General features: G+C 33.4%; 1 protein-coding gene across 3 annotated transcripts; it reads left to right on the forward strand.

Annotated features, from left to right (window-relative positions):
* Positions 1-992: 992 nt before the first annotated feature.
* On the forward strand, positions 993-23,635 carry LOC145328694 (uncharacterized). 3 transcript variants are annotated; one of them, XM_080172492.1, is made up of 26 exons: positions 993-1,274; positions 1,510-1,592; positions 2,034-2,120; positions 2,417-2,697; positions 2,973-3,072; positions 3,239-3,347; positions 4,304-4,402; positions 5,488-5,624; positions 6,718-7,453; positions 7,641-7,863; positions 8,904-8,963; positions 9,351-9,746; positions 10,146-10,308; positions 10,502-10,964; positions 11,162-11,466; positions 13,882-13,962; positions 14,705-14,829; positions 15,177-15,302; positions 15,611-15,747; positions 16,175-16,320; positions 16,868-16,996; positions 17,330-17,884; positions 18,601-21,904; positions 22,220-22,414; positions 22,804-22,921; positions 23,413-23,635. In XM_080172492.1, the coding sequence occupies exons 2-26, from the start codon at positions 1,512-1,514 to the stop codon at positions 23,492-23,494; spliced, it is 8,238 nt and encodes a 2,745-aa protein (XP_080028618.1). In that variant the 5' UTR covers positions 993-1,274; positions 1,510-1,511; the 3' UTR covers positions 23,495-23,635. The 3 variants fall into 3 exon arrangements, with proteins under 3 accessions (XP_080028618.1, XP_080028627.1, XP_080028634.1); XM_080172501.1 differs by having other exon boundaries at positions 15,611-15,741; XM_080172508.1 differs by having other exon boundaries at positions 10,155-10,308.
* The last annotated feature ends 3,292 nt before the right edge of the window (positions 23,636-26,927 follow it).

The following is a 26,927-nucleotide window of genomic DNA, read 5'->3' on the forward strand; positions in this document are numbered from 1 at the left end:
ATACTTGTAGGTCACGCAATTTAAGGGATTTATACAAACATTTCATTAACATCTAATCTATTTTATCTATTTCTTATCTAAAAACTGGAATTACTTAGCAAAGTTTATGGAGCTCCCAGCAACATGCTGCAGACGGATAATTGATTGATTAGGCTTTTAGTAAATAATGTAAATTGTTTTAATTCTTGTTTTCTAATGAATAGATATAGTAGTTCTAGATCCCTACTCAGTAAATCGGACCAAAAAGGAACACAGAGATAGAACAATTTTAATATTTTATTATTAAGAATGTGTAAATATTTTCGTTAGAATTGTCATTTTTTTAAATTTCATCTGCACAAGTCAGCTATAGCTATATAGTTGATTTTTTAAGTATATAGCTAGCTTACAAAAAAATTATAAAGTCGAAAATTTTTGTCGCTGTTAAAGTATTGAAATAAAAATGACTAAACAAACAAAAAAGTTCATGTTTCAGGAATTCCTTTTTATGTTAGACGGATTAGTCTGTCTGACAGCCCATCTAAAGTTATAGTTCTATTGTAAAAAAGTTTCTATTTTACTAAAAGCCATTATTTATGGAGGATTGCGCATTTGCCGCGACTCATATTTAAGCAATGTCTCCAGATTTTTCTCAACATATGGCTAATTTCATTTTTAGTTCGGTTTATTTAAAAAAGTAAAGCCCCTAAAAATATTCGTTTTGCGTGAAAACACCAGGGACCTTAAGGGATAAGACAATGGACGATAAATTGGTGTTTTTCCCTAATGACGCAAAACAAAATTTCACTTATGCAGTATACAATTCTTATGAAAGTATAATCTATACTAAAATGCCTTTTTCTTTAATTCTGTCTGAGGGAGGTTTATGGCTATTTTATTGATATCTCGGCCCTGCCCTGGAGACTAGAAACAAAGCCGCTAGTTTTGCATATAAAGCGGTGAAAATAATTTTAAATGATCCTTTTTAATTCAGCAAAAACGTTTTTAATTCGGAAAGTTCTGGCAACATGTCTATTATTTTCATACTTGATTTGGTGGCTTCCTACTTCACACTACTACTATATAATACTACATCCGTGTTTACTAAAACTGCTTGAAATACTTGACCTTTCTAATTTTTAGAGTGTTGGCATGCTATCAGTAATTCCAAAACAAGATTAAAATATTGAAAAATGAAACTATATTATGTGATATTTTGACTAATTTTAATAAAAATAGCAAAATTTGAAAACAAACATGAGTATGAGATAAAATAGTGATTTTAAATTTTCACGGTAATTATATTTTAAAATTTACCAACAACTTTTATTTTATAAAATTTTAAATCTTGAACAATTTTTAAATATATTATGGTATTATTTTGACTTAAAAGTTAATTTTTCTTAATAAAAATATTTTGTATAAACGTACATTTGCTTTGAAATAATAAGAAGTTAATTTAATTAGATCCTAGACATAATCCAAATATTTATTAGTTATTTTTGTCAAACGTTTTGTCTCATTTTCTAGGGATGTCTGTGTTCTACAAATTTGGGGTGGAGGCCCAAGAGGGCTCCACTGTTCCCCTTGATGGAATGGAAATTAGTTTAAAGGTAATTCATTTAACTCATAGGTTAGAAAAAATTGTTTAAACTCAGTGAAATCATATTTTTTTTGAAAATTAGGCATCATCTTTCTTTAATTAATTTTCCATCTAGCTTTTTGATTTTTATCAATATTAAGATGTAAGATAAGTTTAATTTGTTTAAAGTTACCTAATTTGTTTTTAATTTTGTTCTATACATTATTCTGGAACCCAATTTTTTATAAAAATTTGGCTCAAAATCATCAAATCTTGATTGATCTCTAAACCATTTAATTAATCTAGAGGATGGGTAAATTCTCCATAACTATTGGAGATGTATATTAATTTATCGTCCTTTGCCATTTCTCATAAGATCCCCACTGAAATGAACTTTATAGTCAAATAGTTTAAGACAATTTCTTATCATTTAAGTACTTAGGTTTAGATTAGGTAATATTTTTTAATTTAGGACCTGAAATTGGCCATTGTTGATCAGAAGAAAATCAGGAATGAAACTGATTTTGATCTCTCTGTTACAAACTCCCAAACTAAACAGGTAATCATTGGTCACTTAATACAGTTGTTTTCACCAAGACATCTGAAAAAGTTTTGTAGTACGATTGTCATGTTTATAAAGTTGTCTAAAAATGAGTATTTATATTGTAATGGTATTTATTGATGACTTGTCATTATTCTAAAATGAACCAATTCCAAATGGCGTTTATCTAAATATATTACCTCATTTTATATCTGTAAAACAGATTCATTCTGAACATGTTTCAGAATAAGGTTTTACAATTAAAGTATCTAAACCTATTCAGCAACAATAGATCATTTATAAATTTTTTTAAGGTTTATAAAGAAGACTCTGAAATGATCTCGCGTGGCACAACAGTTTCAGTTGGCAGAATACCTTTGCCCAGAGGGGAGAAGAAAATCTGGCGCGAGGACAGAGTGGCCAAGGCTGACCTGCCTGTTCTGACTGGGACGGCTGACAGCTTGTTTTCTGTTGCTAGTGGCGGCGGAGCCGTTGGCAGTGATGGTCAACCTGTAAAGACTGAAGAAGAACGGCTGCAACAGATTGTTGATATTTCTGGAAATGAATATGGAGCTAGTAATTGGGAGAGAATAAGGTATAGCTATTTTTTTCATAGAAACAAGACGGCTAAAGCTCTTTTAATTTGCATGTACAAAGCTACAATTTATATATGAAGTTAAACTAAACATTTACACATAACCACAGACAGAGTACACTTGGCATGTACAATCATTTACCAGGGGTATGTAAGCCATGAGGGAGAGAAACACAGGGTAAGCAGAACTTTTCAATGTTGTTGACTCACGCCCCTGCAGAGTATCTGCTTCATAAACTAAAATAGAATGATTATCATCATTTCATTTGTTTTAGAACACAAAGAGGACCAAAGCCCTTGGCTGGAGAGAAATCTAGAATTGAAAAGAAATATACGGGCATTCCCAAGAATATGATTGTCAACACTGATAGCACGGTAATTAAGTCTGTTTTTTTTTAACAAGAATATATGTTCAAGCGCAGCAATAAAGCCGTATTGTAAATATATGTATATAAATGGATAATTTTTTGGCGTATGAAACAATGAAAATATCTCATTAATAGCTTTTCAAACTCAATAATTTTAAAATTTTAATATTTAGATGGATGCAACAAGTGGTTTAAAATACCTGACACAAGTTGAGTTGGAGGGATATTCCAAAGAAAAGAAAGAAAGTCACGAATGGCTCAAAGAAAATGAAAAAGGAAAAGGTATGTTTTTTTTAAGCCTCAAATTCTCTTGTACTTACCTAGTACTAATTGAAATTAGTACAAGTAAACATAATTGTAGTATGAACTTATATTTTAATTAAAATACCACTTTTATTGTTTTGCTGTCAGTGTCATATTTCACATAACTTATTATTGTTTTTGTCAAGATTAGTAAATGATTAATATCTTAGTTAAAGGGATAGTTTCATGAAGTATATGATTACAGAACGTTTTGAATTTAAGTGATATTACCAGTGTTTCGGAGCCGTTTAATTTTGTTGCGGCTCCGGCTCCGACCTAAAATCAAGAAAAACTCGACATATTTCCCCCCCCCCCCCCCATAAAAAATATTTTTTTTTTGACTTTTGAAGGTTTTAAAGTTCAATATTTGATGAAAATGGACTTTAAAACTTAAAAAGGGCATTTGCATATGACAAAACAGAGTTACCAAATTATAATTTATAAAAAATCTCTTTATTTATCTAGTCCGGAGCCGGAGCCGTTTTTAACGAAAATTACGGTTCCGGCTCCAGCAAAATATGGCGGCTCCGGCTCCGAAACACTGGATATTACCTAACTTCTGTACAAATAAAAGTAGAATATTCTTATGTTGCACAAATCATACCAAACTAAGGTTAACCTTATCCCTTTTATCAAAGATATATTGTGAATATTAAGATATTGAATATCCCTTTCAAATCCTTTGTGTTTTGATTTTTGTAATTTATGTTCTTTTTAAAATACGTTATTTTATTCCGGTGTCCGAACTCCTGCGAGTGAATCTATAACCTAAAATAATAAAAATAATCGAGAAACTACCCTCCCGCTAATTTATTTCATTCCAAAAATACGGGGGGGAGGGGGGTACTCCACAAGGAACATTGTTTAAAAAGGCGCAAATATTTCTTTCAAATGTGTAGATTTAAAAGGGTATTATTAATGTTAATTTTGTTTAGACGATAAGAAAAAGAGTGACGTAGCTCCAGAGTTATTATGTCCAATATGTTTTGATGTTATGAATTCTGCTGTTATGATGCCTTGCTGTACTGACTCAGGTGAGATTTAATACCCATTAATCTATATACTACAGTATCAGGATCTTTCTGTGTTCTCCTTAATAATGTCTCATAGGTCCTGGGAAGGGTTTATAACTATTTGGAGGGAAGTATATAGGCCTTTAGGCGAATATCCGCTAGTCCTTGATAAGAGGAAGTTGATTAATCCACCCTTACATTTTATCCTTGTTTATTGAAATTATTTTCTTCCATCGACAACTTCCTTTCTAAATTTTATTCCTTTTTTCCACCAATTTTCAAAAAAAAATGTTGATCTCGTGTAATTTGATGCCCTTGGAAACTCCAAAACAGTGGTCTCCAAAATAGTTTTCTTGTGTATATTGATTGATTGATTGATTGATTGATTAGCCATAGTTTCTTAGGGTTTGAACCTAAGTAGTCATGGAGTCAGGGTGGGCATACAAAAAAACCACCCAGGGTTTTTTAAAAAAAAAACCCAATAAAAACCCTTAAAACCATGGGTTTTTAAGGGTTTTTGGGTTGGGTTGGGCTGGGCTTTTTAAAAAAACCTTGGGTTTTTCCCCACCCTGCATGGAGTAGGCTGAGACACTTTTGTATAGCCACTAGGGCTATCAACTCCACGTTTAAGCACATTATGACTTGACCCGCTTCTCATGAGAGCTACTCATTATTACCTTACCCTCGCCGAGTATGGCAGGTGTCCCAAATTAAGTCACCGTAATGAATGATGCTCTCCGCAGAGGGGTCTTGGGATAAGGGTAGCGCTGATATTATGTACGTGACTATTGAGCATCCAAACTTACTTAATAATCCCCTTCTTACACAACCAGGGGAAGTTGCGTGATCATTATTGCGAATGAGAAATTCGAGTCAACTCGAACTCTCACCTCCGTAGCTCAGTGTGCTACCACTGATTCACGACGTGTATATTGTATAACACCTTTAAGTTTGCCAAAACTCGGCAAATTTTCAACGGATATTATTTTTTTTGTTTTGGCATTGAAAATGATTTATTTTCCTATCAAGTATTTTTATTTTATGTTTTACACTTAACTTATTTCAAACAGAATAAGATTTAATGAAACAAATGTTGTATTTGATAGCCTGTGACGAGTGTGCCCGCACGAAGCTTGTGGAGAATGACCTGAAGTGTCCCTTGTGTGGAGAGGATGACACATCACCAGAAGAACTTATACCTGACATGCAGACCAGAAAACAAGTGGCCACAGTGCTCGGACAGGTGAATTCAGCTGTTTCAAGCGAATGAAATATAAAAATAAAAAAGTTTTTTAACAAATAATTTTATGAAGAATATTATTTTTGTATGATGGGGTAGGTTATTCATAGCTTTAGTTCATCTTCTTAGATGATTATTTTAAGTTTGAGGGTACAAGAATATGTTTAACTGGGGGGGTGGGGGGTTATTGACATCTGTTTGTTAAAGTTCCTTGTCTAAATAACAAAATTATTTTCATAAAAAAAGATTAATATCTGTTGGATTAATACCGGTTATTATCCATACTGAAAAATCAAATATAGTATCATATTACAGACAATTTCCCACGAATATTAAAATAAAACTAGGTTTCATCTTAAAAGGGAGAGGTCATTTTCTAGTAAATCCCGTAAAGGTGTGTGTTATAAGGCCTAAAAATAGTAGTAGAACGATAAGGTGCTCTAGATATATGTATTCCCTATTGAATAGAACAATAGGGAAATTTTTTTTTTTTTTTTTGATAACCGTACCTGGATTATCTAAAAAAAATACGAAATTTCTATCAAACGCTTTGTTTGGCTCAAACTGACAAAAATTAAAAAAAAATATAATTATAATAATAATGTTTTCTATAGGTACAAGGTAAAGGTTAAGAACAATCTATACCATTAAACAAAGGAAGAAGTCATTCTTTACAGGTTGATTTATTATAATTATATTTTTTTTTATTTGTGTCAGTTTGAGCCAAACAAAGCATTTGATAGAAATTTCAGATATTCCAGGTACAGTTATCAAAAAAAAAAAAAAAAATTTCTTCCCTATTGTTCTATTCAATAGGAAATACAAATATATAGAGCACCTTATCGTTCTACTACTATTTTTAGGCCTTATAACACACACCTTTACGGGATTTACTAGAAAATGACCTCTCCCTTTATCATTTTAACATCCTCGGAAAGCTGTCAATATTATGCAATAAATAACTAGGTAACTAGGTATTGGTTTTTCCAATTTGATTTATGTAAGTAAAGTATATGAAATATAATAATATAAAACATATAATATATTCTATAAATAGTTTTGATATATGTTCGTTTATCATTGTTATAACTTTTAGAGAGAGAGACGACCCGCACCTGTACAAGAAGCACCAGTTCTCACACCTGTATCCATACCAACTGCCACATCAACCACCGTAACCACCTCCCCCCAAGATGATGACAAGCCCAAGGAGACCACGGACAAACTAACCGAGGCTCTGCTAGCCAAGCTCAACAGGTCCCCCATGTCGCCAGACAATGAGCCTGTAGCTGACCAACCAACAGACTTCATGAAAGAGATTTATGAGAAGGATGATAACATTGACATACATTCTATGGAAAATGACGATGTTGGTAGCCTAGAGTCTACTAGTCGGCCAGGGACAAGTCAAGGCGGGACTCGGCCAAGCTCTAGAATTGGAGGAAGTATGGGAGGTCAGGGACAAGTGTCTACCCCGCCTATAACACCCAGAGACTTATCAACACCATTAGCTGATGAAAGATCAGATAGAGCATCCCCGGAGAGATCAAGTGAGCTTGACTCAACTATTGGCAGCACTGCCAGTGCTGCCGCCGACGGTGGCAGCAGCCAACCAACTGCTGATGAAATCGGCCAACCAATCCAAAGTTTGGGTACTACTGCTGCTACAAATGTCCACATTGAAGCCTATGGCGGACCTGGATTTTTAGCAGCTGCGCCTGTAGCCGGCTATCCTTACCCTCACCCTCACCAACAGATGTACTACGTTCCTCATGTCTACAACTTCCCACCACCGCCTGCCAACCTTCACCATCCACCGCCGTCTTCGAGAGGTACCTTCAATATATGTAATACAACCGCCTTACGTGCGATTCTGCACGTTCGGTGTTCTTCTGTTCATGTTTTATCACCGTACGTTTGCGGAGTGGCCTTTTTTAAATAAAAAGGTTGCATCGTGTTTCAGTGTGTTAAGTGTACGTTGACGTACGGTTTTATGACGTGTCTTATCCCTTATTCCAGGACAAACCTACCGGTATGATGACGAGAGAGATCGGTACAGCGATGAAAGCAGGGATCGTGACCGTAGGCAACGACGGGATGGCGGAATAGATAACCATCGTTACGGCGGACGGGGCGAAGGAGCCGGAGGTAAAGAGCATGCCCGGGATGGATATGATGGTCGGTCCAGGCGGTTCAGCGGTGAGGCCGGTAGTGTTAGAATCAGAGATGAACGAAGATCAAGGTATAGCAAAGTTTATTTATTTTTTTCTCCCATAACAAAATAATAGATAAATAGTTGTATGTTTGTTCTATTTGTTATTTGAAATCAAATTCAATTTAATTTATTTTGTTCTTTTGTTTTATATCTAAAGTAGTGTATGAAGAAATTTGGTAATTAAATCTAGATAACAATTAAACATATTAAATTTTCTCTAAGCAAGTTTCTAAACTTTTAAACTGCAATTATTTTTACTAGAAGTTAAACTCGACAAAAAACAGTAGGTAGGTATTATTTTTTTTTATAGAAAACAAATTGTTTATAAGGCATTTTAGAGAACTGTTTCTCTTGGGGGGTTAAACCTACCCGCCTTACGAATTATCATTCGTAAAAGGATCAAATCAACGCTTAATTCTAGGCTGTTTTAGTGATTATAAGGAACAGATTGGCCTCTTATTTCCAATTAGGGGAAAAAATATGCATACTTTTTTCCTGAAAATGTACTATCACACGTAAGTGTGAATTGAAGTTAGCTTGTTACGAGATAAGAAAACAAAATACCTGGTATTTTTACCAACTTTTTTCTTTTATTGGGATATCAGGTAAGTACAGGGCCATGTCAATGGCAGATTATTTAACAAGTCCAATGATATGGAAGGGTGGGAAATAATTTTATCTTCATGTAAACATTGATAAGGACTTGGATTGATCGATCAACCTTTAGTTAGTTTTCTTTATATTTTACGAAAATTTTATTCAACACAAACCTTTTTGTATTCAGTAATGTTTCCTTAAAAGGGAATTATTGTAAGATAATAAATATTTTTTTTTCACGGATCACTAGAAAGATTAGCATTAACATGATTGGATGTCTTCATTGGAGGTTTTTTTTTCTCAATGTTTTTCAGTTTCCGATATTTTTACCCTGGGATTTATCATTTTTAATAATCATTTATTAAGAATTAGATTTAAAAATTATCGTAATATATACTTTAACTCTTTATAAATATTCTACATTTCATTTTAATCTGAAAGTTCAATAGATAATATTTGTAAATATTTAGAGATCGCCGTTATTCACCACATGGGGATGATGGCAGGAGGTCTAGAGAGGAGAGATACAGGTAGGTGTCTTATTTGTAGAGAAGCTACTCTATTGCTTACTTTGTTGCACGTGCATTTGCTCGGATTTCTCTGATTGTTCTAATTACCAAAGTGTAAAAAGTGTTTAATCACGACTAATTCAGTAGTTCAATTGCTATGCTACCTATGGAGGTTTTTATCCTTAATATCGGTTAATAATTCTCCCTTATTGCCTTTATATGACACGTATTGCTTCGCCACTAGTCTCTAGGAGAAGCCAGGAAAATTTTCTTAAGATTATCCCAATATATTAAAAATAAAACTTCCTTGATGTGTATCATTTAGACTAGCAATTTCCGAAGTTTTAAGCTTCAGCCTAAAACACTATGCTACTTTATATTATAGGATAAAAGTGTTCTTGTATTTAGGGAACTACCTGAATCTGACCACCCAGACAGAATTGACAGGGAAAAGAGACGTGATAGCGCCGCAGAGGACAGACAGATGGATCCTGATTCCAGGAGGTCGGAGACTAGAGGCCGTGATGATTCAAGAAGGCTTGAGGCTAGAGGTCATGAGGACTCGAGGAGGTCAGAGGGCAGACGCAATGATGTCAGAGATCGTGATGATATTAGGAGGTCAGAGGACTCTAGGAGGTCAGAGCCCAGAGGTCGTGAAGAGTCCAGGAAATCTGAGGGTAGAGTTCATCGTGGTGAAGGCAGAGGTCATGAAGATTCCAAGCGGTCAGAAGCTGGCAGCAGCAGGGGTCAACAGGACAGGAGTAGCAGGCATAATGATTCCCCGTCCAGTAAGAACAAAGACAGGTATGTTGCATTTTAAAATTCTTTGGTGCTTTCCCCTAAAGCACTGAACCACCCCTCCTAGTTATAATGTAATTGAAAATAATCATATAATGGGGAGAGCGGGAGTGAGTAGATATTTCATTTATGCCTAAATCCTGCGAGGCTACCCAGTATCCAATAGGGCCGAACCTAAACTGACCTCAAGTAATAAACAAACAAATGAAAAATTCCCCTCCACTTATTTCCAATTTATTTATAAAACAAGACACTTTGACTGATTTTAATTGATTTACTTACTATTTCTGTTAATATGTTTTTCCATTAATTAGACCTATGTTATTGTTTAATGTTTTTGTTATAACTATCATTCTAGGTACACAAAAAAAGATCTGATTATATATCCATCTCATTTAATCTCAGGTATTCCAGACATTCCCAAGACCTGGAGCCAGATGATTCCAGGTCTGGTCGTGGCAGTCATGACAGGACCAAAGATAGGGACTCAACCAGACAAGACAAGAGGGATAAAAGAAGTCCTAGTCCAACAGAAGCTAAGAAACCAGTTAATCTTAGTGTAGAAGAGGTATATTTTCTTTTCACTACTTATATAACAATAACCTATCAACTTCAACTTAAAAATAAAATAAACAAATCTATATTCGGTTGAGGATGGAGTATTTGATTATCTCGGGAGGATAACGGAAACTAACCTTGAAATAAGTCTAAACCTTTTCCGTAAAATCCATCATGTATTGATATCATCACTTAATTTTAAGGTACCAGATTTACGAGAGTTACTACGTGCCAGGCGCGGTTCTCCCGCCACCGCCTCCGCAAGCAGCCAATCTCCTGCCAGAAGCAGCCCGGCCAGGAGGAAAGACATTGTCACTCTTGATGACAACGATAAGAGAATGATACAAGATGCCCTCAGAAATACGCCTGAGAAGAGAAATCAGCGCAGGGATTCCAGGGATAGACGCCCAGTTAATCAAGATCACCAGCGGTCAAAACAACGTTCGGACAGAAATGCAGATAACCAAACGGATGACCGTCGATCGCGGTCTCCGGAACCTGAACGGTCAAATTCGTTTGACCGGGAGATTAGACGTAATCGGTCACCGAGCTATGACCGGGTTAGGTCGAGGTCAGGACCGTATCAGCGCAGCAGGTCCGGGTCAAAAGTTTGTGATGATAGTGATGAGAAAGAAAGGGGCCGGTTGCCAGACAGTCTATATTCAGGTAAAACAGGTTTTTCGTCTAAAGCACCAGTCCAAGGACAATAAATAAGAAGTTAATAATAGATATATGAGAAACAACTAAAAGTTTAAATTAGAAAAGCCAACTTCTTAGTTTATTATTTAAAGCAATTCCTTGAAAACTAATATGTGACCTATTTTAAATATTTTAGAGATAAATATTACCTAAACGTTTTTAAGATGAAGAGTTAACAAGGGATTCAAGAAATCCATCCAGAAGTAGAGAACCATCCATTAGTGCCGCCAACAGTCGCAGGAACTCAACAGATTATGGGTCACGTGACAGATCAGCTGATCGAGACAGGTCACGTAGCAGATCAGCTGATAGGAACAGGTCACGTGAACGATCAGCTGATAGGAACAGGTCACCTGATGGATCATATGATGATGATAGATCAGCTGATGGGTCGGATCCAAGGTCACGTGACTTCAGAAGGACAGATTCAAATATTTCTCTTAATACAGATAGAACTGATAGCAGACAGGTAAATAATATTCATTATTTTATTATGTACAGTAGTAAGGTTTTTGGTCGGTAGTTTTAGGCTAGTTATTAGCCCATCTTTTCCCCTTCGAATCCTAAGACACTAAATGCTTGGGGTGCAGCAACTAGTCTTTAATTTAAAGTACTTGGATGTATGTCTTGTACTAGAAATCTTTGTAATAGTGAGACAGATTCGATTATACTTTTATTCATTTTAAAGGTTTATAACATTTTTCATTTTGTACCAAGGACCTCAAAATCTTTGGTCTCCATATGTTTGTTTGTGTGTGCGTCCTTTAATCTTTTTGAAGTGTCCTGCTCCTTCTATTGTTTATTTATAGAGTTTGGGTATGTCTGTACTCATATGTATAATACTTACCTAATCTTTTTTATTTCAAAAATACTTAAGTTTTCCTGAAAACTAATCTTGTTAAAAATATTCCTTATTATTTGAATTTTGTCTAGATAGGTATAATTTTTGACGAATTCATGTCGGTAATTGTTGACAAGAAAAGTGTTAATCACCTTATCTTTTTCGTGTGTATAACATTTATTGATTTAAGCAGGGATAAGGGATGGGAAACGTAGGAAAATATTATTTCAGGCCTATTTCAAGCCGAGGCCTATTTCTAGCCTAATAAACCAGTTTTGGGATGGCGCAGTGGTTCGTTTAAAACGCTAATGAAAAAGCTGTGTGTGTGTGTAGATAAAGTATAGAATCAAATTCAGGTAGCTAGTTTAAAGTAAAAAACATAACTTTTTATAAACCTATATATTAATGGCTTTTGTTAAAATGAAGTTTTTTCTCTCCCAAAATTTTTTTATCTTTTACTTTGGTAATTTGAACTGTCAGAAAGCTATCGTTGGGTTTCCCTCAGACAGATTTTAGTTTGTATTATTTGCATTTTTATTAATGAGTAAAAATTTTATTTGAAAATTTCATTGCTAATTAAAATTCAAAATAAATAAATTAATATGCACTTGGGTAACATTCTATCAAGTTCTTTGGATACTATTATGTAGTGATAGATTTGTACTGTGTTGTATTGTACATTAAGATATATAAGTTTTCTGGAATTTTAAAGTTAGGGGGAGATTTTAAGGATTTTTATAAAATTTGTTTTTTCTATAATTCTTTATCTAAAAGCAGCAATGCAATTTAAGTTAATTAATTTTGGCATCTGTGATTGGTGGATTTAAGAAATCTGCGCTCTGATTGGATGGCGTACATCATTTAACCAATTAGAGCGCAGGTAGTTTAAAATCCACCTATCCTATTGGTCAAAATTATTTAACTTAAAATGCATTTCCGCTTTTAGATAAAGAATTATACAAAAAACGAATTTTATAAAAAATCCTTAAAATTTGATGCAGATTTCAAATCTCCCCCTAACATTAAAATTCCGGAAAACTTATATATCTTATTGTACATATATTAGGGTTAAGGTGTTGTATCAATTCCGTATTAAATTTTTAAAATTCAAAATACAACATCTAATTTATAAACTACCAAATGAAAATTCGTAGCTACCTTCTTTCCAAAAAATAATCCCGTTATTTTTGTTTTTTCTATATGGCCCTTTTTTAATGTTTAACTCTAAGCAGATTTAAAAATTAAGCTAATGTGATCTAACACCATTTATATTTATTTTTTAGTAGCAGACGAAATCATTATTTTTTCTAGAATTGTCTGCTTCTAAAATTTCCGCCAATTGGTGATTGGTTGTTAAAAACAGGCCGATTCTTATTGGTTTAGAGCAATAGCTACTTGGGAGCGTCCGCCAGTTTGATAGGAATTTGTAATAGTTGCTATATCCCTTTAGAATCTAGGCCGGGACCTAATTAATGGCCAGGTTTCCTATCCCTTATCCCTGGATTTAAGTAACTTACATAATTGTTATCTTTTTGTTAAATTTGTAATATATTTTTTTTCTTACAGATTTTTATGGAGAAATTTTACATTGTAAGAAATTTTTTTGCCATTTTAATTTATAGTATCGAATTTTCCTTGGTTGACCAACTTACAGAGCAGTATTTGACACTTAGTACAGAAAACAACACTTTTTGTCTTAATTATAAATAGACTCGACTAAATTTTTTTGGAGGGTGAAAAATACCTATCCCTGATTTAATTGTACTATGAAGTTGTCTTTTTGTTGATGTTTTGGCGCTTTTACATAAAGTTCCTTGTTAGGAATTTAACCCCCCTTCCTATTTTTATAAATTCATTTGAAAATAAGTGGGGAGGAGGGGTAGCAAGTTTTTGTTTGTTTCTTTAGAATTTTAGGTCAAGCTACATTATTTCAAAAACAAAGAGAAGGGAGTTTTGTTAGTGATCAACAAGCACTTTGTGTGAAAGCACCATGTTATTTAAGTTTTTACTGTTTTTTTCTTCTTCTAAATTTACCTTTTCTAGGGTGTATCAACTCCACAAGATGACCTGCCAGAGGACAATGAAGATGGAAAGTATAGGCGTCCTGCTGCTGGCTCTTTACAGGCAGGCTAAAGAATTTGTAAATGGACAAAAAATATTTTAATAAGGAAAAAACAACAATGTATGGTAAATTATTGTAGGGTTTATTACTTTTCAAAAATTTACGGGCTTTTTTTGAAAGGCAGGTAGACCATAAAATAACCTAAGGCTCAATTTTAATCACTAAGGTTTTGAAAGTAAATTATATTTTACCAGAGTGAGAAAAATATCTAAAAATATATCTTAATACTGTAAAACAACCCACAAATAGTTGATCTTCTCTGATAATTTTTCAAATGGAAGTTTATTAAGGGGGGGGGGGGGAGTTTAGACACATTTGCGTAAACCTGGCACCTAGGCTTTATCTTTGGACTGAGAGGATAGATTATTAATGATAAAATCATTCTTATATTATGAATTTCACGAAGTTTTAAGATTTTTTGGATAGGCCTCCAGGTTTCGGAGCTCCAGGCCTCCAGGTGGTCTCTGTACAGGTAAAATAAGTTGACCTGTAACTTAAAAAAAAAAAAAAAATTTCATTTTTTACCTGTACAGAGACCACCTGGAAGCCTGGAGCTCCGGAACCTGGAGGCCTATCCAAAAAATCTAAAAACTTCGTGAAATTCATCATATAAGAATGATTTTATCACTAATAACCTATCCTCTCAGTCCAAAGATAAAGCCTAGGTGCCAGGTTTACGCAAATGTGTCAAAACTCCCCCCCCCCCCCTTTTTTTGTTCATTTACTCATCTACAATTATATTAGGAGGGAGATATATTACTTCAAGAGGCTGACGTGCATATGCATAGTGATGACAATGACTCAGAAGCCGAGACTGATATTTCTCTGTCTATTAGCAACACCAGCAGATCTCAATCTTCTTTCTCTAGGTAAATTTTGTTAGTATCTTATCCCCATACATAAGAAATATATTAGCTTTGTGTTCATCTTTTTTTTTCTTCCCTTGTTTTATTTTTCTTTCAATTTCAGATTATAGATTTCATTGAAACATACCTAACATTATGTTGTCAAAATTTTATGTTTTAAAAAGATCCTTTGAAATGTAAAAAAAGAAAATATCAAGTGTTTACCTAGATAATTTAAATAAATGTAACACATTTTTTATCTCTTTTTATCTAGTTAGACGAATAAGGTTTTTCTCATAAAATTTTGTCCTAGGTTCTTATCTGTTTATAGGCATTTGAAAACATGTTGTAATTATTTTTTTCTATTTTAGGCCAATAAGTCGGAGCAATGTAACCAGCTATCTTGATGACATACCAGACGACAATAACATGGGGGGATCTCCCCTGCAAAGCATAAACAGCATCCAGGCTCAAGACTATGATCAAGATGGGTCTGAAAAGGAATGAAAATAATATGGATGATATTTATAATATGAAAACTACATGATAGAAAATGTTGATTGTTACAAAAAAAATTGTTAGGGTAATTAGAGATAGAACTGTTGCTTATAAATAGTTCAAAAGAGTTGAGGGAGTGGGGGATTGATTCTCGTTTTCTTCCATCTTTAAAAACCTATATATACCTTTCTTTAAAATAGGAATACAAATCTATCATTATTATAAGGCAATCTTTTTCTTAGTTTAATGCATTTATTAATATAATAATCAAATGCTTTTACTATCCATACTTATTTATTGTCATTTCAAAGGACAAGCGTGACGAAGGTGATAGTGAGAGAAGAGATAATAAAAGAGACAATAGTGAGGACAAAGATGCATCAGATAATGAGAATAGTGATGGGGACAATCATTCGGATAACTCGGACAATGATCAAGGTTCAGGCAAATTAAAACTAGCATAAAACATGTCTTTAAAGTTTAAAGTATTAAGGAAATAAAAGTAGGTAGAGAGGAATGCCAAACTACATATTTGTTTTTCTTTAACATCTAGCAAAAGATTGCTTATTTAAAATCTACCCGAATGCCTACTTTTTTTTATCTTTTTTACATTAAAACCTTTTGGTTTTTTCTCTACTTTTTTTGCTTTCCCCCATTTTTTCTCTTCTTTTTTCTCCCTTTTTCTCTTTTTTCCCCCTTTTTTTCCTTTCTTTTTCCACTTTTTTCTCTTCTTCCCCCTTTTTTTCCTTTCTTTTTCCACTTTTTTCTCCTTCTTTTTCCCCTTCTTTTTTTTTCTTCTTTTTCCCCTGCTTTTTTTCTTATATATTTTCCTTTTTTCCCTTGAATTTTATGCTAGATTTTGTCTGCAAAGGTTCAGGAGATGATGAAAAAGATGACAATGATAATAGAAACGAGGACAACTCTTCTGATAGAAGTGACTCTCCTCTCTCTGATAAAGAAGAAAATGAATCAGAAAAATTAGAGGATGTTGAAAAAGATGAAGAAGCATCTAAAAAGGTTTTCAATTGCTTCCGCTAAAAGATATGTACTTTTACATCATTGACACAGCTATTAGAATCAAGTAGAGAGGGAGGGGACATTGGACTGTAAATTACACTAATACCCATAGTTTTATGCCCATGTTTTCCTATTCGCTGGCCAAAAAACTTTAGGTACTTTCAATAAATTTTGGATTGGTTGGTTCCAAACTGAAAGTGTCTTCAAACTTTTCATCATTGGGTACGTACATCAAATTATTGTCCATTGTTTGACCCCTTACGATCCCTGGGTTTAGAAACATGCAAAGAAAAACATGATGATAAATATAACAGAAATATTTCAATTTTTGCATCGAAGCTGCTTTATAAGTATTATTCAACCTATTTGAATTTATTTTTCCCAGCTACTAATATAAAGTAAATATACGGAATAATTCCTTATTTGGAGTTTATGATATAATTGAAGATAAACTCCACTTTCTATTTGTCCTAGTTGCTAGACGCATAGGTATAGTACTTGCGGATATTTTTTTTTCTCGGATGCAATTGAACATTTGAAAAATAAGGAGAGTGGAGGAGATCTGATGGATGATTTTGATCTGACATTTGATATCTGTGATGAGGACAGACTTGATTTTGAGGCTAATTCTTTTGAAGCTGATGAAATCGAGGATAGCCTGAAACCTAAATCAAAGGTAATAAAGATTGATTTTTATGTCTTTTTAAAAAAATTCATTTAACTTTAGGGCTTTCTCGTCATTTCTATGGCCTTGTTTAAAAATGTTTTTAAAAAGGTAGATGATGATTTTAGCTTTGTAATTTCAGTAGGTAAATTCCTTAATTTTTTAAAACAAAAAAATATATATTAATCTTTTATATGCCCTATTACCCTTTAAATGTTAACATTGCAAAGCTACTATGTGAGTTTTGTTAATTTGCTAGTATGTCCAAAATTATCTTATTAAAAGTTTCTTGACAGATGTGTAAAACATTTTTGATTCTACTAAGCTCAATATTTCATTCTTTAGGTTGAAAAGAAAGTGCCCAAACCAGTCAAACCTGCCGCAGAAAAGCCCAAACCTGCTCCAGCTGCCGTCCCTGATATTACCACTACCACATCCGCCGCCCCACTAGAAGATAAGCCGCCAGTTATGTCTGTACGGCGCAAAATGATGAGCAAGTTACCTGAGGAAATGGCCAGTGTATCCGCAGAAACAGATGCTGCGCCTAAAAAGATTGTCATTAAACCCCTTGCAGACGAGGAGGAAAGAAAATCCGAAGAGAAAATAAGTTTCAAAGTTGAGGCAATCAAAAAACGTGCTTATCGCAAGGGAAGCGGCGAAGCTGATTCGCCAGAATCCAAGAAACAAAAGCCAGATCATTCAAAGTCTGATAGAATTAAAGATAAAGATAAAACTGAAAGGAAATCTCAAACCAAGACAAGTGAGTCCAAATCTAAAGCTATGTCCAAGAAGATTGTTATTGATGAAGATGCTGCCCTGACAAGCACAGAGGCCAAGCGAAGGGAGGAAAGGCTTGCAAGCATGCAACAACAAGAGAGACAGAGAGAGGAGGCTAGAAAGGTATTGTTAATCTTTTTTATAAATCAACTCTGTTTAAAACAAAATTTAAAATCGTTCAGTTGTCGTTCAGATAGGTATAAAAAGTCTTAGGTAAAAGTTTATTAAAAACTTTGTGGATTAAAAAAAATAAGACAGTTTTTCACTATGCACGAACGAGAGCAAGTTATTCTAAATATTTTTACGTGAATTGAAAATACTAGGGTTATATTCGATATAGTTATACCAAGTAAAACATAAGTTTCACCATGGTTTTGTATGAATAAAACTTTGGAATGTTGAACATTTTTTGATGAAATATCATCAAATGTTTGGTTGAGTTTAATGGTTCAAATAAAATAACACGTCAAAACATAATCAAATACCTACTGTAATTCACAAATTAGGTAGATAATAAATTTTTTCATTGAAAAAGTTTACTTTTGTGTCACAGCAGTTTGAACTCAACAAAACATTTGATGATATATAGCTAAAAAATGCCTAACATTTAAAAAAAAGCATATAAAACCATATTGAAAATTATCTTTTAAACTTGATATAACGATAATAAACGTAACCCTAGTATATTCACAAAAACATGAAGAATCACTGCTGGATGGTGCTTAGAATCACTTGCGCACGTTCGTGCATACTCCTCTTATAATAAAAACTTTTCTAGTTTAGGCGTTAAAAATTCCTTTCTAAAAATACCTATTTATTATTAACCTTTTTTCTTTTAGGAAGAAGAGTTGAGAAAGCAAAAGAGAGAAAGAGAAATGCACAAAAGAAGGCGGGAGCAAGCTGACCTCAAGGATGAAGTAGAGCGCACAAAACGTCAACGAAACGACCGACAAAGCAGCAGGGACAATGATAAACGAGGTGACCGTCACAGCAGGGATGATGTTAAACAAAGTGACCGTCACAGCAGGGATGATGTTAAACAAAGTGACCGTCACAGCAGGGATGATGTTAAACAAAGTGACCGTCACAGCAGGGATGATGTTAAACAAAGTGACCGTCACAGCAGGGATGATGTTAAACAAAGTGACCGTCACAACAGGGATGAAGTTAAACAAAGTGACCGTCACAGCAGGGATGATGTTAAACAAAGTGACCGTCACAACAGGGATGAAGTTAAACAAAGTGACCGTCACAGCAGGGATGATGTTAAACGAAGTGACCGACATAGTAAGGATGAAGATAAACGAAGTGACCGACACAGTAGGGATGATAACAGGAGGCATGAAGCTGATAGGAAAAGCAAATCAAGTGACAGGAAAGATAGGGATGATCGCAGAAGATCTGATGCAAGAAGAGATGACCATCAAAGAAAAAGATCACACGAAGATGACAGAAAGAGAAGTCCTGATCATGATAGAAGGGATAGAAAGTCCCAGCAAAAAGAAAAGTCAGTCAGTAAAATTGTCCCAGAGAAAAAATCTAAGACTGAGGACTTGTTAAAGAAAACTGAAATTGCTGTAAAAAGTGCTAATATAAAATCAGATCTATCAAGAGACAAATCTACATCCAAATCAAATGACAAGACCCACCAAGATAAACTAGATGGTGATAAATCTGCAAAGAAAAGTGATGAAAAATCTGCAAGCAGAAAATATGATACTGTTCAGGTCACACCTTCCAAAGAAAAGACTGAAAAAGAGGCTTCTCCTAAGAAGAAAATTTCATCTAAACCTGCTGATAGAAAATCAGATGCCAAACCCAGGGATATGGAAGAAAAGAGTGACAAAGATTCTTTTACAAGAAAGAGATCACTGAAGTCAAGTAATAGCAAGTCAGACATAAGTGATGCAAAGTCTCCAAGAGGCACAAAAGAATCACACAGAGATGTTAAAGATAAAGAAGAAATACCTCCCAAAAAATCTGCTGTAGATGAGTCACCTTCTAAAAGAAAAGATGACATTAGAGACAGAGTTGACAAAAGCCATAGAAAGGAAAAATCTACATTGAATATATCTAAAGAAAGTAATGATATTCAGATTACTGTTAACACATCTAGTTCTATTGGCAAAGAAGTAAGAAAAGTCTTGAATCGCTCATCTGATATGGAAGATTTACTAAGCCCCAGAAAATCAGAACATTCCAGGGACAAGAAAGAAGATTTGAGAGATCGGAGTCCTAGAAAACCTTCCAAAATAGAAAGGGAAACAAAGGCAGACTCTAAATCATCTAGACATGATAAGGAACCCTTAAGCTCAAAAGTCAAGCGATCAATGGATATTGCAGTTAGAGATAAAAGATCTCAATCTCCAAACTTCAGAAGAATTATTGAAAAATCTCCAGAACAAGATAAAAGAGATAAACTTGAGGATAGAAAAGTTGATGAACGAAGAGACAGGGAAAGAGATCGTTTGCATGATAAGGATAGCCACTCTGATAAATCAAGAGGAAGAGAAAGGGACAGAGAAAGGTCTCTTGACAGACATGATGCCAGAGATAGTCAAAGAAGAGTCCAAACTTCACCTAACAGAAATAAACCTGTTGACAACCGGTCAAGAGATAACAGAGATGACATCAGAAGAGACCGTGATCCAATTCGTAACAGAGATAGATCACCTGACAGAAATCTGCTCAAGCCAAGAAATAATGACAGAAATAGATCAAGGTCTCTTGATCGAAATCGCCCTCTTGACAAGTCTAATATTGACAGATCAAGGGATAGAAATGATCTGGATAAAAGCAGGGATAGGCGTCTTGATGGTCCTAGAGACACAGATAGATCAGTCAAGGAAAGAGATGTCACAAAGCCACGAGATAAAGATGAGAGGCCTAGGGATAATATCCGTGATAGACAAAGAGATGGTGATCGTCAAAGAGACAAGAATCTTGACTCCTCCAAGGATACAGATCTTGATTTGTCAACAGAAAGTGAGTTGGATAGATCACGGGACAGAAACCAAGATAGATCAAAAGAAAGAAATATCATTGATAAATCAAGAGACAGAAATATTCATGACAGATTAAAAGATCCCCTACCATCCAAGAGTGACAGGTCTAGAAATAAAGACCATGAGCTATCCAGAGATAGAGACAGAAGAAATAAAAATGTTGTTAGTCCTGACAGACGCAAAGTCAATGAGTTTGATAGGCCTCGTAACCCTGACAGATCTCAAGATAAACCTCGTGAACGCTCAAGAGAAAGGGATGATAGAGCTTCCAGAACTGACAAGTCATCTGACAGAAGAAAAACAAGTAGAGATAATAGGAAAATTATCAGAGATGAAAGAATCAGTGATAGAAATATTAAAGAAACTAGCCGTGACAAAGACAGGATAGAGAAAACAGTTGATAGAAGTATCAAAGATCGTGTTGGTGATAAGAAAAGAGATAGTTCTATCTCAAAAGATGCTAAAGATATTGAGCCTCCTGCCAAACGTAACATCAAAGACAGACTGGGTCTCTCAAGAGACAGTGAACGAACCAGCTCATCTGACAGAGAAAGAGTATCTGTCAAGGATAGAATTGGGTCTCGTGGCGTCAGAAAATCTGACTTGGACAGTTCTGTTGATGATATTAAAGTTCCTGAACCCAAAAGGTCTGAAAACACCAACAGATCTAAGGATAGATCACCTAAAGTTACCAAGGAACGGAGGTCAAGTAAACAAGATGACTTTGATTCAAAATCATTAAAAGAAGCACCTTGGAAAGAAGACACTAGAGTAATTGTTGAAATTGAAAATGACAGAAAAGTTAAAAAGTCCTCTGTCATCGAACCAGTCAAAAAATCTTCCAATTCAGAAAAAGCTAAAAAATCATCTAAAGAAAGTGTACAAGACCAATTAGATAGCGCCAATGTTCAATATGCTGAAATGAAAAAGAAAAGCAAACCAGCATCAAAATCAGAATCTGATATTTACAACACGGAAGAATACGAGGTGAAAAAGAAAATTGAGGATCTAAAGCGACAGATAAATAATATTAATGAAAGCACTAAAAAGGTTAAAAAGAAGGCTGTGAAGAAACCTGTCCAAGCTCCGTCAAAAGTTAAGAAGAAAAAGAAAAAACAAGAAGAAAGCTCAGAATCATCAGGAAAAAATCTTATTATTTACAAATCTAATTTCCATAAATATTTTTTTACATGTTAAAAAAAGTAATCCTATTATTGTCCTACACAACAAACAATACTGTTTGTCTCATTAATGATTCATTTTGAATGCTTATTGTTGATAACAAAAAATTTTTGATTTCATTTGAAACATTCTTCAATTAAAAGTTGAATTGAGGAAATAAAATTTTTTATAAGAATTAAACTAGACTTATTAAACTTTTGATTTAATTAAGTGAACAAATTTTTTTTCTCATTGAAAGTTTCAAAAAGTAATATAATGATTGCTATGTCTGCAGAGGACTCAGGTTCTAGTACCGAAGGTTCTTCCGGCTCCGACAGCGACTCTGATTCCTCCCTGGATGAAGAAACTATAAAAGCTCTGATGGAAAAACTTAAGAAAAAGAAGGGGAAAAAGGGCAAGAAAAAGGTTGTCAAGGAAAAGAAGACAAAGAAGAAAACTGACAGCAGCAGGTCTTCTTCAATGGCAGGTAAAATATTATTTTTAATTTAAAACATGATTACTTGTAATCTCGAGACAACGGGACTTGGATGGATATATTGAGAAGGATAAATTGTCGTCAATTTAGGTTGCTATTATGGACCTTATTTATTGGTCAGTTCGTTTAGTGGAAAGGGAGCAAATGGAGTAAAGGGGTTGGATGGGAGGTTTCGTTATTTTAGCCAGCTTTAAGCATCACTTTATAAAGAGTTCATAAAAATCTAATATGAAAATATCCATTCAAAGGGAATGTAGGATAAAAGTATTTTTTTTTGCAAAAATAATCATAATTTTATCGCCAAAGCCCCGTGGGCCGCTGGTTAATGATAATTATGCAAAATTTTTAAAAAAATAAACTAATGTTTAATGTTTTTTTAGGCAAAAAGAGGAAAAGCGATGCTGTTGAAGTAAAGTCCAAGAAGTCCAAAGTTGTGGATGAAAAGATTGAGTTATCTGACGACGACTATGATAGGAGACAACATGAAAAATCAATCAGGTTGGTATTAGGGACGCTTTTTAAAGTAGGACATTTTTTTCTCGCCAATTTAGGCATGTTAGACTTGTCCTATCAATTTCAAACTTGGCATGTTCATTTCTTTAACAGTAAGGTACAATTTAGAAAGCGTAACAACTCTAAATCAATATCAGAAAGTCTGTATGTCCATTTTATATGATGTAATAATCCTACTTACTTGGTTTTTGAAAAATTGGTTCCTTTGATCATTAGGTATAATGTTACAAGCGAAGCATTTCTTGAATAAAGTTTTAAAATATATACCTACCACAATGCAGTCAAGAAATTTAAATGTATATGTACAAAACTTTAAATGTTGATCATTAAATACGTTGCTACTCTATATTTGTAGAAAAAATTTGTCTGACATTCTGATTAGTTTAGCTTCACCTTTCAGAGGTTTTGTACAACTATTCTTTAGTTCCTTACTATTAACTTGTAGAAAACTTTGCTCATGCTTATTCTTATTTTAGAGCTGCCATAGATTCCCGAAGGGATGGCAAACACTCCAGACATGTTTCTGAAGAATTAGAAGAGGGGGAATGCTCGGACTAAATCAAAGAATAAAAATCAACATCCTATGGTTCGTGATTCCCGAGAAAAAAAGAATTATGTGTAATATTTTCTCTGAAAAAATACAATATTTTGTTATACAAAGCTTCACTAAAAATAAAAATATATTTTGATAATAACAAAGCTTTTAAAGCTTCTAAAGAAAATATTTGGCTATTATTTTTTTTTATAAATTCTTGTTGATCAAAGGGAGTAAAATAACCTTATTTTGATATAAAAAATGCATTTTGTTATTTATTAAAAATTTATTATTAAGTTATTTAAGTTTTGTTTAAAAACCTAACACATTTAATATTTTTGGGGTATTTTTGCTCCCTTTTCTGTATTTTTTTAAGTGATAGTTATTGTAAATAATGTGTTATTTTACATACTGGTTATTGAAAGTGATACACTTAACTAGCTTCCAAGAAACCTTAATACTAATAAACCTAATTTTTGTACATATTTTACAAAAAAAAAATTAGTATTTTTCTTAGTAAATAAATAGGGTGAGGGTTTAATTAGAGCTGTAATAAACATTTATAAAATACACCTAAAAACATTACAGGAAGCTAAAATTTGTAAAATTAGTATCTAATTATATTTAATTATGGACCGTCCAAAAAAATCATTTTTTGGCATTTGATCTAAAAGATTTAGCTTTCAGTTGTGTTTCTAAGCGTTCTTGATTTGATTTCTGTTTATGAAATCTGTACAATGATTACCAAATCTATTTGTTTCTAAGGTTTCTGATGGTGTAGTTGAGACATGGGCATAAAAAATTCTAGTATTTATCTTTTTTAATTGTTCATATTATTTATTTACATATATAAACTATTCTACATTTATATGAGAAGTGAATTATTGTTTTTTAATGCATAATAAAATAAATGAAAAAAGGATTGTTAATTTATACTTTATAGTTATTCCATCTCCAGGGGTGTATATTCGGCAAATTTGACAATGCTTGGGGGGGAAATATGTGGTTGGGGGGAAAAAATGTAAAAATTAAGAAAACTAAAACATTTTTTTTCCATTTTTCTTCCCTCCTTGGTTAAAAAAAAACTAAAAGAATATGTGAGAGGGGGGTATAATATGAATTGATTAAAGATTTCTGAAAACATTTCCCCTTCCTTGCCGGTATAAACTAGGAGGGGGAAAAAATATAAAAAATTGCAGCAGGGAAAAAAAGAACTTGTCTATCTCTGAATAGTAGTTTAGATATTATATTATTATCTTATTATTATAATATACTTGATTTATATACTGAAAATTCTACCCTCGCATAAACCAGGGGGGGGGGGATACACTCCATCTCTAAGACAATGTCGGGATTTATCTTAATAGAAAGTGGTATCTTTAGTTTTTTCTCAGGTTCTTTATTAAAATGTAAGACAAATTGTGCGGAATTTTAACCCTCCGGGCTCTCATAAACTGTTCTTAATCCCAATACTGGGATAATATTACGTTTGAAAAACTGCAGTGAAATGATCAGTGTTTAATTTCTATAGTATTTCATAGGAGAATATAAGATAAGATGTTGCCAAAATGAAAAATAAACTTTCAATATAATATAAAACTATTATCAACAATATACCTATATTCAATAATTTTTATTTTCAGAAGTAAAAAAAATTGCATTAATTTAGAAAGTTTAGAGATGTTGCCACATGAGTTCATGTGTTTAAAACATAAAAAATAAGGTAAAATTGTTTAATTAAAGAAGCGTTAAGCCTGTAATCTGAATAGTATCCAAGAAAAAAAAAGTTTTTCCCTAAACGTAGCTGATTGACTTAAGGACCATTATTATAGAGTAGGTTCACTACTTAAAAGTTGCATTCATTTACATTCCACCACAGAAAAGGAATGAAATTCAAACTAGTTTGGAATAAGTTGAACCCAGGTGAGAATTTTATGTGCTTGAGCAGACGCTTTGAAGGAAACCGCCCAATTCCATTAAAATGTAGCAAGTTTAATCTTATTTTGAATGAAAGTGTTAGTGAATTTAACCATTTAGGGAAGCTTTTTATTTGAATTTCTCCAGTTTAATCTAATCTTATACAAGAGAAAGGTACTATTTAAGGGAGAAGGTTATTATTCCACCTTTCGTTTACTAATTTTTTTTGTTTATTTATGTTTTTTCCTAATACTTATCTCATAAAAGAACCACATCACTGTGGGCTACAATTGAATCAAGACAAAAGTAAGTGCCGAGCCCTGGGACCTATGTAGGGTGAAAATAGACATAAATCCTTGATGATTCCAGGTGGAGACAAAATATTTCAGCGGGGTCTTTTGGTTTTTTTTCAATTTAAAGTTCTGAAAAAACATTGAAGAAAATATGCAAATCTTTAATAAAAAACAAACAAAAAATTATTTTTAATATTTTTTTTTATTTAAAGATACAAACAACTTATATAAATACTATAAGCTTTGAAAAAATCACAATTTTCAAATTTAGACTTTCAATATAAAGATTTGTAGAAAAAACCTAACAACAAATTCTAACATATTTCTGATCAACATAGCAATAAAACGTCTTTTGCAAAATCTTTATCATCAAAAATAAATAGCACTTACTAAAGACTTTTTTTCATTTAAACTTATACTTTTCACATTAATTAACTTTAAAGATTGATTTTTTTAAAAAGAAAGGTTGCGTGATTTTTTTATTCATAATTAATTGCCTAATTTTGAGATTCAGATAAAAAACCTTACTGCTTTATATCATTGGATACTCTACTAGCAGTGGCTACGCCTCTAGAGGCATATAGGGACCCTTAGGTTGGGGGGGAAGTCGAACCCCCCCTTACAATTACTCTTTTTTTTAATGAAAAAGTTAAAAACATTTATTTTGGAGAGTTGATTCTCTTGGGATAGTGATGGTACCCTTCCCTAAAAAAGTAATAAACCTTACCAGGACATATGAAAAGCTACCATTTAAATGAGAACCATATTGGTTCAGTGGTTAGTGAGATCCCTTGGTGCACAAAGACTCACATAGAACGTGTTACTTTATTATAAAGATACATATATACACAGAAACTCTACAATCAGAGTATGTCTGTTTGTTCATCCGTCTGTATAAAAACATTACAGAATATATTTATTTGGTACTAGTGGCTACGCCCCTAGAGGCCTTTAGGGGCACTTGAGAGGGGAAGAAGTGGTTGAATTCTACAACTAGATTTTTATTTTAGACTTAAAAAGAAAAATTTATTTTTTGTGTGTGAAATGGGGTCCTTTTTTAGGGGTTGATTTCTCCTAGGATGGTGGAGGTACCCTCCCAAAATAAGTTATAAACCTTCCAAGAACCAATGAGAAGCTACATAGAAAAAAAAGAAACATTGATCATTGTTAATTACTATTCAGGGATCTAAAGGGATAAGACAATGACCGCTAAATTGATTTACATTCCCAAATATGATACATGGAT

This window comes from Acartia tonsa, chromosome 1 (assembly GCF_053477335.1).
Source record: "Acartia tonsa isolate MP-2025a chromosome 1, ASM5347733v1, whole genome shotgun sequence".
In the NCBI taxonomy this organism is placed as follows: Eukaryota; Metazoa; Arthropoda; class Copepoda; order Calanoida; family Acartiidae; genus Acartia; species Acartia tonsa.

What these genes read in the sequence shown, in the direction of transcription:
- LOC145328694 (XM_080172492.1), top strand. Translation starts at nt 1,512, where the DNA reads ATGTCTGTGTTCTACAAATTTGGGGTGGAGGCCCAAGAGGGCTCCACT. An exon ending in TCCACCGCCGTCTTCGAGAG is followed by an intron (nt 7,454 to 7,640) that starts GTACCTTCAATA and finishes CCCTTATTCCAG; the next exon opens with GACAAACCTACCGGTATGAT. An exon ending in CAGGTCTTCTTCAATGGCAG is followed by an intron (nt 22,415 to 22,803) that starts GTAAAATATTAT and finishes ATGTTTTTTTAG; the next exon opens with GCAAAAAGAGGAAAAGCGAT.